This window comes from Brachycentrus maculatus, unplaced genomic scaffold, assembly GCF_059751285.1.
Source record: "Brachycentrus maculatus isolate JH-2025_06_01 unplaced genomic scaffold, ASM5975128v1 h1tg000043l, whole genome shotgun sequence".
Taxonomy (NCBI): Eukaryota; Metazoa; Arthropoda; class Insecta; order Trichoptera; family Brachycentridae; genus Brachycentrus; species Brachycentrus maculatus.
In genome coordinates this window covers 282,676-297,529 of record NW_028280797.1, presented here as the reverse complement: position 1 = coordinate 297,529, position 14,854 = coordinate 282,676, and the positions used below count along the sequence as shown (strand labels likewise).

At 36.5% G+C, this 14,854-nt stretch overlaps 1 protein-coding gene across 5 annotated transcripts in view; it reads left to right on the top strand.

Annotated features, from left to right (window-relative positions):
- LOC148312314 (uncharacterized) overlaps window positions 1–14,854 on the top strand; it is a 38,035-nt gene that overhangs the window by 10,581 nt on the left and 12,600 nt on the right. For 4 of the 5 annotated variants that reach the window (XR_015839248.1, XR_015839249.1, XM_088277462.1 and 1 more), the window contains exons 5-6: window positions 1,407–1,603; window positions 2,207–2,258. Coding sequence is in view for 3 of the 5 variants with exons in the window: in XM_088277462.1 (XP_088133588.1) it covers window positions 1,407–1,603; window positions 2,207–2,258 (249 nt within the window). In the remaining 2 variants the exon portion in view is untranslated. Of the gene's footprint in view, window positions 1–1,406; window positions 1,604–2,206; window positions 2,259–5,771; window positions 6,496–8,152; window positions 9,074–14,854 lie in introns of those variants that run through there. The other variant, XM_088277461.1, reaches the window with a different exon arrangement.

Below are 14,854 nucleotides of genomic sequence, written 5' to 3'. Positions count from 1 at the left end.
ATATGGAAGTCTGGGCATTTACGGGGCTGACGACCGTCATAGGCGGGTTTAAGTGATCACTTTACACACGTGTAACATTCACCAATTCTACCCATTATTGACAGCCACACTACTAAAATTCTTGGAAGTTCTTTATATATGAACCTAATTTTGGAAACATTTTTCTTGAATCACTAGAACTTCACTAGAGACATCTACTGGTGAGATAAAAAGAAGCTTTTTATTGAGCAGAAACTCTTTTATTAGTACGTGAGATCCGAATCCTGGATTATAATCACACACGTGAGAAACGCCAGAAAATATCATTTTCATTTTTTATTATTTAAGCTTATAATTTGTAATATTCTTATAGTATTCTTCTTCATCTTTGATGAGATGTCAAAAAATAATATGAAAATAACTCCTGTAATTGGAGACAATCCAGATTTTGTGAACAAGTATCTGGACACACTCAAAATGTTGTAAAATTTACCCTTTGAAAAAAAGTGGGCCTCTGCGGATTTGCGCACACTAGTGAAGAAATGGCTTAATCCGATTTTACTGTAATAACGGCAGTCCAAGAGGGACAATTTCCAGCCTTTGTTCAATTGAAATCTATTGTCAACAGTGTCTAAAATATGTTTTTACGAGCCATATTTATTTCCCAAAAATAAAAGTAGATCCCAAAGAATTAATAATTTATTAGAAATCCCTTTTTGTTAATCCAGACTTGCGCAAAGACACTCATTTTTCATAGCTCCAAAACTGTTCAACTTGTTCCACAAAGACTATCTGTTAGATGTTACCTAAGTTTGTGTAAATTTAAAATTTTGCTTACATTATTTATTGAACAGACAGATATAAGCTCCTTTTTCTTGTAGTACATGCTTGCCAACTTTTAACTTTTAACTTTTTCATCTTTTTTATGTTTTTAAGTTTTTAATTTTATTTAAAAAAAAATGAAAAAAATTGTTTTCTGGTAGTCGTTCATTCAAACCCTTATCCGCACCCCAATGGTGCATAGGGCACTGTGTCTTATAAACGCAGTGTTATCTTGATCGTTAACACATGAAGGAAAGGTGATCGGCCCTCCGCTTCAGTTACCAGTCCAGGGTAATATTGAATAAATATTACAGTGAAAAAATTACTTATATTTATTTTTACCCCCCTTGGGAATCGAACCCGGGACCTCCAGAACGGTAGCCGAGCGTGCTGACCATTACACTACGGAGGCGGACAAAAACATATTAATAAAACCAGCTTATATACTCGTAGGATGAAAGGAGTGGGCGGGGTTTGAATTGGATATTGACGAATCTTGCTTAACCGATGTTGAATCAAATAATGGACTATAAGTAAAATTTATTTGGTTGTTAATTAGAGGAATATCATATATAATTTTAATCTTTGTTTGCGTGTCCTTCCAGTGGCCAAGTCCCCGCTGTCGCCGGGCGGGTCGTCGGCGTCGTCGGGGTCGCCGCGCTCGCGCCCCAAGCGGCGGCGCTCGGCGGAGGGGGGCGGCAGCCCGCCCTCGCGCGCGCGGCCCCTCAAGCAGGAGACCGTGGAGGAGGACGGCCTGTACTACGGGGACATCGACCTCGGGGAGATGCCGTGCAACGACCAGGTAAATGAAACTATAGCTCGTTGCCATTTTAATTCTGGCTGGTTTTTGGTGGCGTGTCGCCGTCGTTATTTGCATTAGGTGACCAGAGTAAAAATGAAAGAATGCCGTACTTACAGTTAGTCCTTTTATTTAAATGAATGCGATAACACTGGAATCAGATAATTCTTCTTCTTCTTCTTCCATGTTCACTCCCTAGGTGGAGCATATGGCCAACACGAGTCGTCTCCAAGTCACTCTGTCACGCGCCATCTCCTTGGCTTCCTCCCAGGTCAGTCCGGCGTCTCAAAGTTCCGCTGAGTATAGTCGGTGAATGGTCGTCAGCGGCCTTCCGGGGCGCCGGAATCCTCGGGGTTGGAAGAAGAGACACGAGGGGTTGATGCCCTCAGGTGGCATTCTAAGGACATGTCCCAACCATGTCCACCTTCTTTTCTTCAGGACTTCCAGTATGAGGGGCTGTTGAGTTCTGTTCCCCTGTCAATCAGATAATTACAACTACTTTACAATATATAAAAAAAACTAAAACTAACTAACCATAACGCCGCTTCACCGCAGGGGTAGGCAGAGAGCACTGCTAAACTAATGTATTTATTTTTTTATTAATAGACCGAAGAAGATATTCTGCAGACTGGCAATACCGGCGGTCAACCTTCAGCCGGTGAGTCTTGCTCTCAACTTGTATGTGAATTTCTTTATCCATCAAACTTTGGCGGTTGTCTTCAGTAAAGAATGGAGTATATTAATTTTATTTTTAATGAATAATTAACTCTTTACAATATTTTGAGTGTGTCCAAATACTTGTTTGCAAATCTGGATTATCTCCAATCACAGGAGTTATTTTTATATTATTTTTTGACATGTCGTCAAGGATGAAGAAGAATATGGATGTCTGGGCATTTATGGTGCTGGCGAATGTCATAGGCTGGTTTAAGTGATCACTTTACACACGTGTAACAGCCCCGTAAATGTGCAGACTTCCATGTTCTTCTTTATCTTTGATGAGATGTCAAAAAATAATATGAAAAATAACTCCCAGGATATTATCAATAGGATATAATAAAACACTCAAAAAGAGTGTTTGATAATGTTCTAAGAAGACAAAACACGTCACGTATTAACATATACATAAATAAATGTAGAATTCAACCAAATAAACCTTTTAGAAACCTTGTTCTTGAATCACTAGAACTTCACTAGAGACATCTATTGGTGAGATGAAAATAAGCTTTTTTTAGCAGAAACTCTTATATTAGTATGTGAAGTCCGAATCATGGTCTTCTGAATCCATCACATACATGAGAAATGCCAGAAAATATCATCTTCCAACCAATCAAAAACAGACTAGTGATATTGGTCGAAACGTTTGATACCATATATAGCTGTTTGCAATCAGAGGGTAGATAGTGCTTGAACATTAAAAAAAAACATAAATTACAAATTGATGATAATAAGGAAGGCAAAGGAAAAAGGGAGTTTAGGGAAGGAGGTAGAGGGAAAAACTAAGGTAGAGGGATAACTATTTGAACAAATCAACTTGTGCGCCTCCGTAGTGGTCAGCACGCTCGGCTACCGTTCTGGAGGTCTCGGGTTCGATTCCCAGTTTCTTTGTAAAATAAATATAAGTGATTTTTTCACTTTAATATTTATTCAATATTACCCTGGACTGGTACCTGAGGTGGAGGGCCGATCACCTTTCCTTCGTATGTTAACAAATCAAGATAGCACTGTGTTTATATGATGCAGTGCTCTATGCACCGTCGGGTGCGGATAGGGGTTTGAATGATTGAACTTTTCCTAGACGTGAAAATACGAGAAAGTTTGATGGATATTGAAATGTGTGTTTTTTGTTGAATTTTGTCGTTTTGTATACCTTTTCTTTTTGCTTTGAATTCATTCGGACATTGTGTAAGGCTTTTGTAGATTTACAACATTTTGTGTGTGTCCAAATACTTGTTCACAAATCTGGATTATCTCCACTTATGGATGAAGAAGAATATGAAAGTCTGGGCATTTACAGGACTTACGGCCGTCTTAGGCTTGGTTTGAATCATGCCTATGACGGTCGTAAGCCCTGTAAATGCCCAGACTTGCATATTCTTCGTCATCTGTGTTGAGATATGAAAATTTTTGTAGATTTGTCCAAGTTGGAAAAAAACCTACTGTGGCTATTTTCCGTTTCAATTTTTGCTTCTCCAATTGCGCAGTTATCCAAGAATACATGAAATCAGGCCCATGCATTTTTTATTTTCAAAATGAGTTCAATTAATTCATAATGTAATTTAAATGTAACTTTGTTTTAAAATCACTATAAGTATTTTGTTATAACTTAATTATAATGTCTACCGGATTCGGAGGTAACCGCTTCCTGCGGTTAGCTTGGAAACCGGTAGACATTTTAATTAAGTTATAATAAAATGTCCGCCTCCGTAGTGTAATGGTCAGCACGCTCGGCTACCGTTCTAGAGGTCCCGGGTTCGATTCCCAAGGGGGGTAAAATAAATATAGGTGATTTTTTCACTGTCATATTTATTCAATATTACCCTGGACTGGTACCTGAAGCGGAGGGCTGATCACCTTTCCTTCATATGTAAACGATCAAGATAACACTGCGTTTATATGACGCAGTGCCCTATGCACCATTGGGGTGCGGATAAGGGTTTTATTATATTTTATTATTAATTATAATGTCTACCGGATTCGAAGGTAACCGCTTCCTGCGGTTAGCTTGGAAACCGGTAGACTTTATAATTAATAAAATACTTTTAGTGAAATTAAAACAGAGTTACATTTTAATTATGAAATGGAAAATCACAAACTTAGTGCTTAAAATATAAATTATATTAAATTAATTCAGTATTCAAAATACATGAATTGTTTTTTTTCTGTCTCAAATGTAAACTCTTTTTCTGTGAGCCGATATTTTTAAAAGCACTTTTTTCTGGGTCAAAAATTCATGTTTTAAAACACAATTTTTCCGTGTTGTTTTATTTTTGATCAACACATTTGGCTACTGTGCGTGAGGTTTGCGGTTCGATTCCCGGTAGCATCAATGCTATTATGTATTTCCTCGTCTTGATTTTACCTCTTGTACTGTCCGTCTCCGCGGTGTAATGATTAGCGCGTTTAGCTACCTTGCTGGAGGTCCCTGGTTCGATTCCCAGGGGAAAAGGAAGTATAAGTAATTATACACTTTGTGGTTTTAAATGGTATTACATGTGAACGATGAATGATAAGGAGAGTGTTATATTACCATACCACAGAGTTTTAATTATGCAAAAAACAGGGTGTTTTTTAGAGGTATACAAATGAAAATTTCCTACAATAAATTGATTGAGGATGAAAACAATATTCAGCTTGATGCCCTTTTTCTTGATGCAAAATTTTGTTCATCGATGAGGCATATCTTGGTTAAATGACTAGGTCAATATTCAGAATTGCCAAATTCGGAGTGGAGAAAACCCAGAAGCCTTTGTCGAAACGTCCTTACATCCATTAAAAGTCACTGTTTGGTGTGCTTTATGGGCGGGTGGAATCATTGGCCCAAATTTTTTTAAAGGCCAGAATGTTATGGTCAATGGAGAGCACTACAGAACCATGATTACTGACTTTTTCGCATCTCAGTTGATTGGCGTCGATGTGACAGAGCTGCGGTTTCAACAAGATGGCGCAACATGCCGCACGGCGGGTGCCACCATAAATTTACTGTGGGAAATTTGAATTTTTATACCTCTAAAAATAAACACAAATGTATAAAATGTTTTACACAATGTCTTGAGCGAAATGTTTATTTGCAGTATTTCTTCCTCTCGCTTCTAAGGCTATTTCGTGATGTATTTTAACCAAAAAAAAAAAGTAAAAAATGAAGCCCACGTTGTGTATAAAATAACCCGGCCCGGTTGGCCACTGTGCTGCCGCGGGTTCGCCAAATTAAAAGTGCGTCATTAATTCGGTTACGAAAAAAAAATTACTGTGATGTTTGTATTCACAATGTGCGTGACTTGTACGTAATTACGTGAGCGGAGAACATATTGTGAATGGACGTTTCTAATAACTTGTGCAAGGTAGGTAGGTTTTTATAATAATATCATATATTGCTAGATGAATTTGATTATATTAGAATGAAGTAATTTTCTCTCGACTCTATAATGTGTTGCGGATCTATTTTTTGCAGGATCTAAGAACGTGACAATTCGCGTTAAGTTGCCGTCGGAACTGTGCGATAAAGCCGGTAAAAATAAGGCCGAAGAAACCCTCATAAGTAGATTGCGACTGTGTCCGCAGATCTCTTTCAAAACTTACCGAAAAAGCGATTCCGGCGCCGGCGAAATTCCCGGAGAGAAGTGGACCGCGTCGGATTCGAATGTCGAGAATATCGCTTGCAATCCGACGACCGTGAGATATTCTCGCTGTCCGGACGATAGCGTATTAAGCGTCGACGATCAGATGTACGAAAACGAAGAGTTCCTTAAAATGTGGCTATCGCAGAATCAACAGCTGGAAATATCTCTATCCAATGACAGTGTCGTTCAACGCGCTGACGAAAGCGAACTGCTCCCGGTCAAGTCGGAAGACATTGGGCAAAGATTCCTCCAGTACTGCGCGAGCAATTTCAGAACCCCTCCAAAGGCGTTTCACAATTTCCACGATAAGAAAATGGAGAAGGGCGGCATTAAAAAGAAGCCAAAGCCATCCGAGGACTGTTTGAACCTCCTGGAGATTCTGGACCCGTCGGATTTGGACCAGTTCTTAGCCGGAAAGGAAGTGAGCTCTTCGGGCGTCAGCAGGAATGCTATCGAACAAGCCATGCTCGGGAAATATAATCCTAACCGGAGATACACCAACGAGGCCATGTGGTCGGCTCTGATGGACGTCAAGAAAGGCGGCAGCATTTACAGGTAACAATTTTACCTTTTTTATTAGCGTAGCGTAGAATAACGCTTGCCATACTATGTGGGTATTCACACGATTGCGGCTATGTTGTTGTCACCACTGTGTCTCCAATCAAAGGGTTCTTCTTCCTCTTCTTCTTTTTGATGGCTTTCCACCCATCTTGGGTGTTATAGCCAGTGTCAAGTTATTTTTATTTACACTTTTTACATTTGACTTTCAAGTTAATATATATAATCAAAGGGTTAATATATGTATAGGTGAAACATGGTAAACGTCCACCATAGTGCAATGATCAGCACGCCCGGCTACCATTCTCGAGGTCCCGGGTTCGATTCCCAGGGGGGGGGGTCAAATAAATATAATATCTATTCAATATTAATCTGGACTGGTACCTGAAGCGGAGGGCTGATCACCTGATGTGTTGACCATCAAGATAACACTGCATTTATATGATGCAGTGCTCTATGCACAATCGGGTGCGGATAAAGTTTAGAAGAAGAAGTAAATAGCCAGACTTACATATTCTTTTTCATCTATGTTGAGATGAAAAAGATCTCTTTATCATAAAACAATAACAGAAACATTTTAAGTCTGGCGCCCCCCATCAAAATTTCTCATCAAAGGTGAAAACAAAATGGCCAGAATATCCCATCATAGAAAGAGGGAAGGAATAAGTACTATCTACCCTCTGATTGCAAACAGCCATATATGGTATCAAAAGTTCTGATCAATAATCTGTTTTTGGTTGGTCGGAAGATATTGCTTTTTAGCAATAGCCCGCCAATGTACTTATTTCTTTTCTGTACATGAAGTTTAAATAAATAAATAAATTTATCACAACATTTTGAGTGTGTCCAAATACTTGTTCACAAAATCTGGATTATCTCCAATTACAGGAGTTGTTTTCATATTATTTTTTGATATCTCATCAAAAAATAATATGAAAAAAACTCCTGTAATTGGAGATAATCCAGATTTTGTGAACAAGTATTTGGACACACTCAAAATGTTGTAAATAAATTATCCGGTCAAATTATAAGCTTAATAATAAAAATGAAAATGGTATTTTCTGGCGTTTCTCATGTGTGTGATTATAATCCAGGATTCGGATCTCACATACTAATATAAGAGTTTCTGCTTAGTAAAAAGCTTCTTTACATCTCACCAATAGATATTGCTTCTTATCAATAAGTCCACTAACGTACATCAAGTCCGCCTCCGTAGTGTAATGGTCAGCACGCTCGGCTACCGTTCTGGAGGTCCCGGGTTCGATTCCCAGGGGGGGTCACATAAATATAAGTGATTTTTTCACTGTAATATTTATTCAATATTACCCTGGACTGGTACTTGAAACGGAGGACTGATCACCTTTCCTTCGTGTGTAAACGATCGAGATAACACTGCGTTTATATGAAGCAGTGCCCTATGCGCCATTGGGGTGCGGATAAGGGTTTTATTATTATTATTAACGTACATATTTTTTTCTGTACATGAGGTTAAAATAAAAAATAAAATAAAAATTAGGATCTTACTTCTTAGCACTTCTATTTGTCTCTTTGGGCTTCCATATGCCCTGTAAAAATTAGTGATCTTTCAAGATGTCGAAATGTGATCGAAATGTTTCCTCCTCGGTTGGTTGATTGAAAATTTGCCTTTTTGCAGGGCGGCGCAGACCCACCAAGTCCCGAGGAAGTCGCTCCGAAACTGGATGAAGCGCTGGCGCATCAAGTCCTCCTTCCCGATGCCCCAGCAGCTGCAGCGCTTCGTGGAGAACAGCAGGAAGCCCAAGCTGGCCGACGGCTTCCCAGCCAAGGCCCAGGGCTTCCACCACTTCATGGAGGACTATCTGCAGAGTGAGGACAACAGCGGCTACAAAGAAACGGACAGCCAGTTTGACAGCGGATACGCCCAGATCACAGACATGTCCGGGAACGTTTTGTTTGATGAGAGCGTCGCCGTTAACAATGAATATTCCCCGGCGGATTCGAACAACGATATCGCGCCGCAGAAAATCGAAAACGGCTCGAAAAAGATATCGTTTTCTAACGTGGAACAACTCGCCGGACCCAATAGCGATATATCCCTTAAGTAAACTGGCTTGGCAGTTGTCCGCCTCTGTAGTGTAATGGGCAGCGTGCTCGGCTACTGTACTGGAGGGTCCGGGTTTGATTCTCAGGGTAGGGTCAAATAAATATACTAGTGATTTTTTCACTCTAAAATTTATTCAATATTACCCTGGTGCACACGGCACTGCATAGTACAAAAGCGGTGTTGCCTTGATCGTTAAATACACTATGGCAAGGTGAATAGCCTTCAGGTACTAGTCCAAGGTGATATTAAATTCATATTACAGCAAAATTACTTATATTCAATTATAACCCCCATAGGAGTTCAGCACGGGTAGCATTGGTAGTCAAACGCACTAACCACTACTCCACAAATCCAAAAGTTTAAATTATTCAATATGAGGCCGAAACACGGTGGTATAATATATCTTCTAACCCTTATCCGTACCCAATGGTGCATAGGGCACTGCATCATATAAACGCAGTGTTATCTTGATCATCAACACACTAGGCAAAGGTGCAAATCAATGGGAAGATCAGCCCTCCGCTTCAGGCACCAGTCCATGGTAACATTGAATAAATATTAATAGTGAAAAAAATCACTTATATTTATTTTGACCCTATTGGGAATCGAACTTGGGACCTCCACAACGGTAGACGAGCGTGCTGACCATTACACTACGTAGGCGGACGACGGTATATAGTAATCTATAATCTCTCTCCCTCTCTTTCCTACACATGTGGGACAAAAGAGACTGCAATATGTTCTAGTTTTCAAGGCTTACTGGCAACACTTTTATTTATTTATTTATTAACCGGATCCACGCGGCTCGCATAACCGTATGTGTTTTCACAAAACATTCCCTGTACGCGGCTGACATAACCGTTTGTGTTTTTATTTTGCTCCAAGTTTCGAACCTCAGTTCAACTTGGAGGGAGTTTTTCATGGTGTGGAACTTTGGATAAAATAATACGTCAATCCTTGGCCTTATGACATCTGTTGAAATATCTGACTAATAATTTGTAACATCACAAGGATAAATAAAAGAACAGATCCCTGATTTTTCTTGCGGTCGGTAATTAGTCCGCGCCATAATCACGCCCTATATCTGTCTCACTCTCGACGCTACGCATCGCCAGTGGGTAAGAGTGACACACGATGCGTGCTTTGATTTATTTATGTTACGATCTTATTTGTTTATATTACGATACATTTCAAGAATAATGTGACACGAGTGTATTATAGAGTACCAAAAGGGCACAATGAATCCCATTGAATGTTTTTGTTTAAGAAAATAAATCGTTTCTTAACTAAATACATGATAAAAGTAATCATTTAAAAAACACGCGAAATACCGCCGCGCACGGGCGTCTCTTAGGAACAAAGTTAACGCGGTTAAAAGGTTAATGATCCACCTGATGTACGTTGGCAAAGTGCTTATGTGTGTATGTGAAAATTATTGTATTTGAAAGAAAATATTATGTACATATATATATTTATACAAGGAATTATTGAAACAATGAAGGCTAGAGAGATTACCAAAGCTATGTTTTTAGCAAGACTGATTTAATTATTATATGTATACATATTTTAAAACTTGATACAAGGGGAGGCCATTGTACTATTTTTATATATATATATATATATATATATATATATATATATATATATATATATATATATATATATATATATATTATATATATATATACATATATATCGTAGTCATACAGGAGAAAGTAACCAACTAACAAATCGTAAAATATTCAGGAGGGCCATTTAAGTCACTTTTGCTTGGCAAGAAAATAAACATCAATGCAGTTAGTCATTTTTACCAAGTCAATATATTATACTTCCAAGTGCAATCCTTTGGGATTTTTTAGGGCAATATTAAGCTAGTAAGATATCAAATAGTCAACGATCACATTTTTGTAAAAAATACACTTCGTCACTTTCTCCTGTATGACTACGATGTATGAAATAATTCATTGTATGATAGATGTTCGAATGGTGATATAAAGAAAGAATGCAAGGCTGAGATGAGCATTATCCGTCAAATGAAGAAAGGTGTGTTGAGATGGTTTGGGCATGTGGATCGAATGAGTGAAGAAAATATGATGAAACAAATATATGAGGCGAATGTAGTTGGAAAAAGGAGCAGAGTATAACCGAGGAAAACTTGGCACTGTCAAGTGTTTCAAATACTTAAAGTAGTCAGTCGGGTCTGGAGTTGGAATGATCGGCGGGTATGTATGAGGAGATGCGTGAATGCGGAAGAGGCGATGAATGCTTGCAATGACAGATTAGTGTGCGTTCTATTTTCTTTGCCTACCCCTGCGGGGAAGCGGCGCGATGGTTAGTCAGTTAGCTTAATTTTATTTACTGTGAAACCTCTATCTATCGTTTTTAACGGGACCTATTGTAATGAACAATGAATGCGGGATTAAAAAGTCAATACACAAGGAGATATGATCCAGTAAAGATATCATCCTCCCAATCTACATAACCATTGCTAGCTTTAAATTCTGTCAAGAAAAAAATGTAACCCTAGATAATAATAATAATAATAATAAAACCCTTATCCGCACACCAATGGTGCATAGGGCACTGCGTCATATAAACGCAGTGTTATCATGATCGTTTTGCACATGAAGGAAAGGTGATCAGCCCTCCGCTTCAGGTACCAGTCCAGGGTAATATTGAATAAATATGACAGTGAAAAAATCACTAATATTTATTTTACCCCCCTTGCATATCGCTCACTCCTTTCAAGAACGTCATAAATCAAAAAACTTGATTTTTCAGGAGAACGTTTTTATAGTTTAAAAATATAATACAATGTATTAAAAATAAATATCAAGCCATTTATTGATCTTTTTACTGTGCAACAGATATTTTTAGGGAAAACCTGAAGGTTTTTTCTCCATTTGAAAATTATTTATTTTATTCAAAAAAATAATTAAACAATACCTTTTCTTCAAAATGCAAAAACAACACTTTCTGCCCTGTAGTGGGTAAATATTAAGTTAAAAATATGCCGCTTTTGCTAGGATATAGTACATTTTCTGGGCATTCCGAAAACACGCACAACTGAAAATTGTCGTTTTTCGATTTATGACGTTCTTGAAAGGAGTGCGCGGTATGTTCGAAGTCAAACAATGAATGCGGTAAAATGGTGATAGAGAAACGATGGATGTAATCTATTTTTGTATGCAATGAATTTGGGGTAGAAGAAATAAACGACACATCCGGGAAAACGATTATTCGAGGAACGATAGATAGAGGTTTCACTGTATATATACAATATAAGTATAAATCTGGGCTGTCAATTAATGACCTGCCTTTGGCCTGGTTTAAGCGATCGCTTCGGAGAGAATCGCCACGTTAGTGGAGCGGTTTATTTAATAATATATATTTAAGACAATAATTGATTGGATGTGTTGTAGGCGTAGTTTTGGTTTGGAATTATTGAAACTGAGGTGCTTGGTGTGATGATTGAACACGTTTTGGAAATGAAAATATTTAAGTGGATAGAGGAACAATTAGTATTAATTCGTCATATATATATATATATATATACCTTCATATTTACTTCATATATATTGTCTCCAGACTTTGGATATCGCTCACTCCTTTCAACAATGTCATATATCAAAAATTGTCAATTTTCAGTTGTGCATGTTTTCGGAATGCCCAGAAAATGTACTATATCCCAGCAAAAGCGGCATATTTTTAACTTAATATTTACCCGCTACAGGGCAGAAAGTGTTGTTTTTGCATTTTTATGAAAAGGTATTGTTTAATTATTTCTTTAAATATACTAAATATTTTTCAAATGGAGAAAAAACATTCAGGTTTTACCTAAGAAGATCTGTTGCACGGTAAAAAGTTCAATAAGTGGCTTGATATTTAATCTTTGAAATATGATATATTTTAAAACATTAAAAACGATCTCCTGAAAAATGATGTTTTTTTGATATACTGCTCACTCCTTTCAAGAATGTCATAAATCAAAAACCTTGATTTTTCAGGAGAACGTTTTTAAAGTTTAAAAATATAATACAATGTATTAAAAATAAATATCAAGCCACTTATTGAACTTTTTACTGTGCAACAGATCTTTTAAGGTAAAACCTGAAGATTTTTTCTCCATTTGAAAAATATTTTGTATATTTAAAAAATAACTAAACAATACCTTTTCTCCAAAATGCAAAAACAACACTTTCTGCCCTGCAGCGGGTAAATATTGAGTTAAAAATATGCCTCTTTTGCTGGGATATAGTACATTATCTGGGTATTCCGAAAACACGCACAACTGAAAATTGTCGATTTTTGATTTATGACGTTCTTGAAAAGAGTGAGCGATATGATAACACCGTTATTTCTCTGGAACTGTAGTCGAGATATTAAAATTTTTAGATTATTTTCAGATAATTTTATATACATATATATGTAGTTTTAGGACCGATCACTTGTGATAACAATAAAAGGTCAGTAATGGTATTCCATAACATTAAGCAAATACCATGATATGATGATTACCTGATAATACCAAAGATAAAATTAGTTCCCATCTTTAATGTAATTAAAAACCATTCATTATCTCTTGGTCAGAGAATTGTATGTTTTTTTAACGCTGTGCACCTTAAAACAAAAAAAAAGTATGTATAGATTTGGCGTTTAATTTGTAGAACTCCGTTTTAATTTATGTTAAATGTTATTATCAAACACTGCTCCACAAAGCTGTATTTTATTGTTTAAAAAACGCATAAAATCTATTTTGTGACAATTTTTTAGCCCAGTTATGGCATTTTCAAACTCAAATGCCACAACTAGGCGAAACAGTTGTCACAAAATTGATTTTTATATGTTTTTTTAACAATATAATATAAACTCAATAAACTCCCTAAAGAAATAAAAAAAAATAGATGATATAAATATACTTAAGAAAAAAATTAAAGCTCTACATTTAAATCATGAAAAAATATACAAAAAAAAAATACTATTATATCTTTTATTATATAACATTAAACCACGAGTGTAGGTCCCTCTCCAAGCACAAGAGCGCAGTCTCTTTTATGGAGAGGCACAGCGAATCGAAATATAAAAGTTCTCCATATGTATAAATGATACAAATGTACTATGTTATAAATAAAAATGTAAATATATCAAATAAATAAAAAAAAAATTAAAAATTAAAAAACACTTAGTTTGACTCAAAAAATCAGTGTTTGATTTAAACATTTGATACATAAAACAAAAACAGACCCGTGGTGTATCCAAATACGCGTTTTAACCGGTTTTTACTGTACTTTATTTTTAATGCAGTAAAACCTCGATATAACAGACTGATGGGGGAGGGGTTCTCGATAAAGCCGGTAGTCCGTTATATAAAAAAATAGGTTTAAAATAAAAATACAAGGTTTTTTTAAATGTATATTGTATTTAGATAAAAATAAACAATACAAAACACAAACGAATTATATTTATTGTATAATTTATATTTGAAGCACTAACTTTGTGATTTTCCATTTTATAATTAAAATGTAACTTTGTTTTAAAATCACTATTTATAAAGTGATTTTAAAACAAGGTTACATTTTAATAGATTTATATTATCCACTGACACTTGGTGATGGAATTGCATTTTTCATATATTATTAGATTAAAACCAATATTTTTAGCTTTTCCACTTTTTTTTATTTGACCAGCGACCGGGTTTCGTCGTTACCGACATCATCAGACATCGTTACCGACATCACCAGTCTGATGATGTCGGTAACGACGAAACCCGGTCGCTGGTCAAATAAAAAATAAAGTGGAAAAGCTAAAAATATTGGTTTTAATCTAATAATAAATTACATTTTAATTATATATTAATTGTCTTGGAATACTCGTCGTGAAGTAACATTGTTGTTTGTTAATGACGCGTTTATAATTTACCATAATAAAGCAGCTTCGTTTAATTTAATTTAACCGTCCGCCTAATGAGGCGAACCGTGATAAATTTTATCAAACCTTTACCTTGTAAAGCAGGTATAAACACTTATATTACGTATTTAGTATATAACCATTCACCGAGATTTTTACGTCTACCGGTTTGGAGACGTACCCGTCTCTTCGTCAGGACAATCACTAACACAGCATGCAAACAATACCACCCTTCACCACCATAGCACCATTTACACACTCAAAACTACACAAAATGTCTAACACATCGCTCACTCTTTTCAAGTACGTCATAAATCAAAAATCGACAATTTTCAGTTGTTTATGTTTTCGAAATGCCCAAAAAAT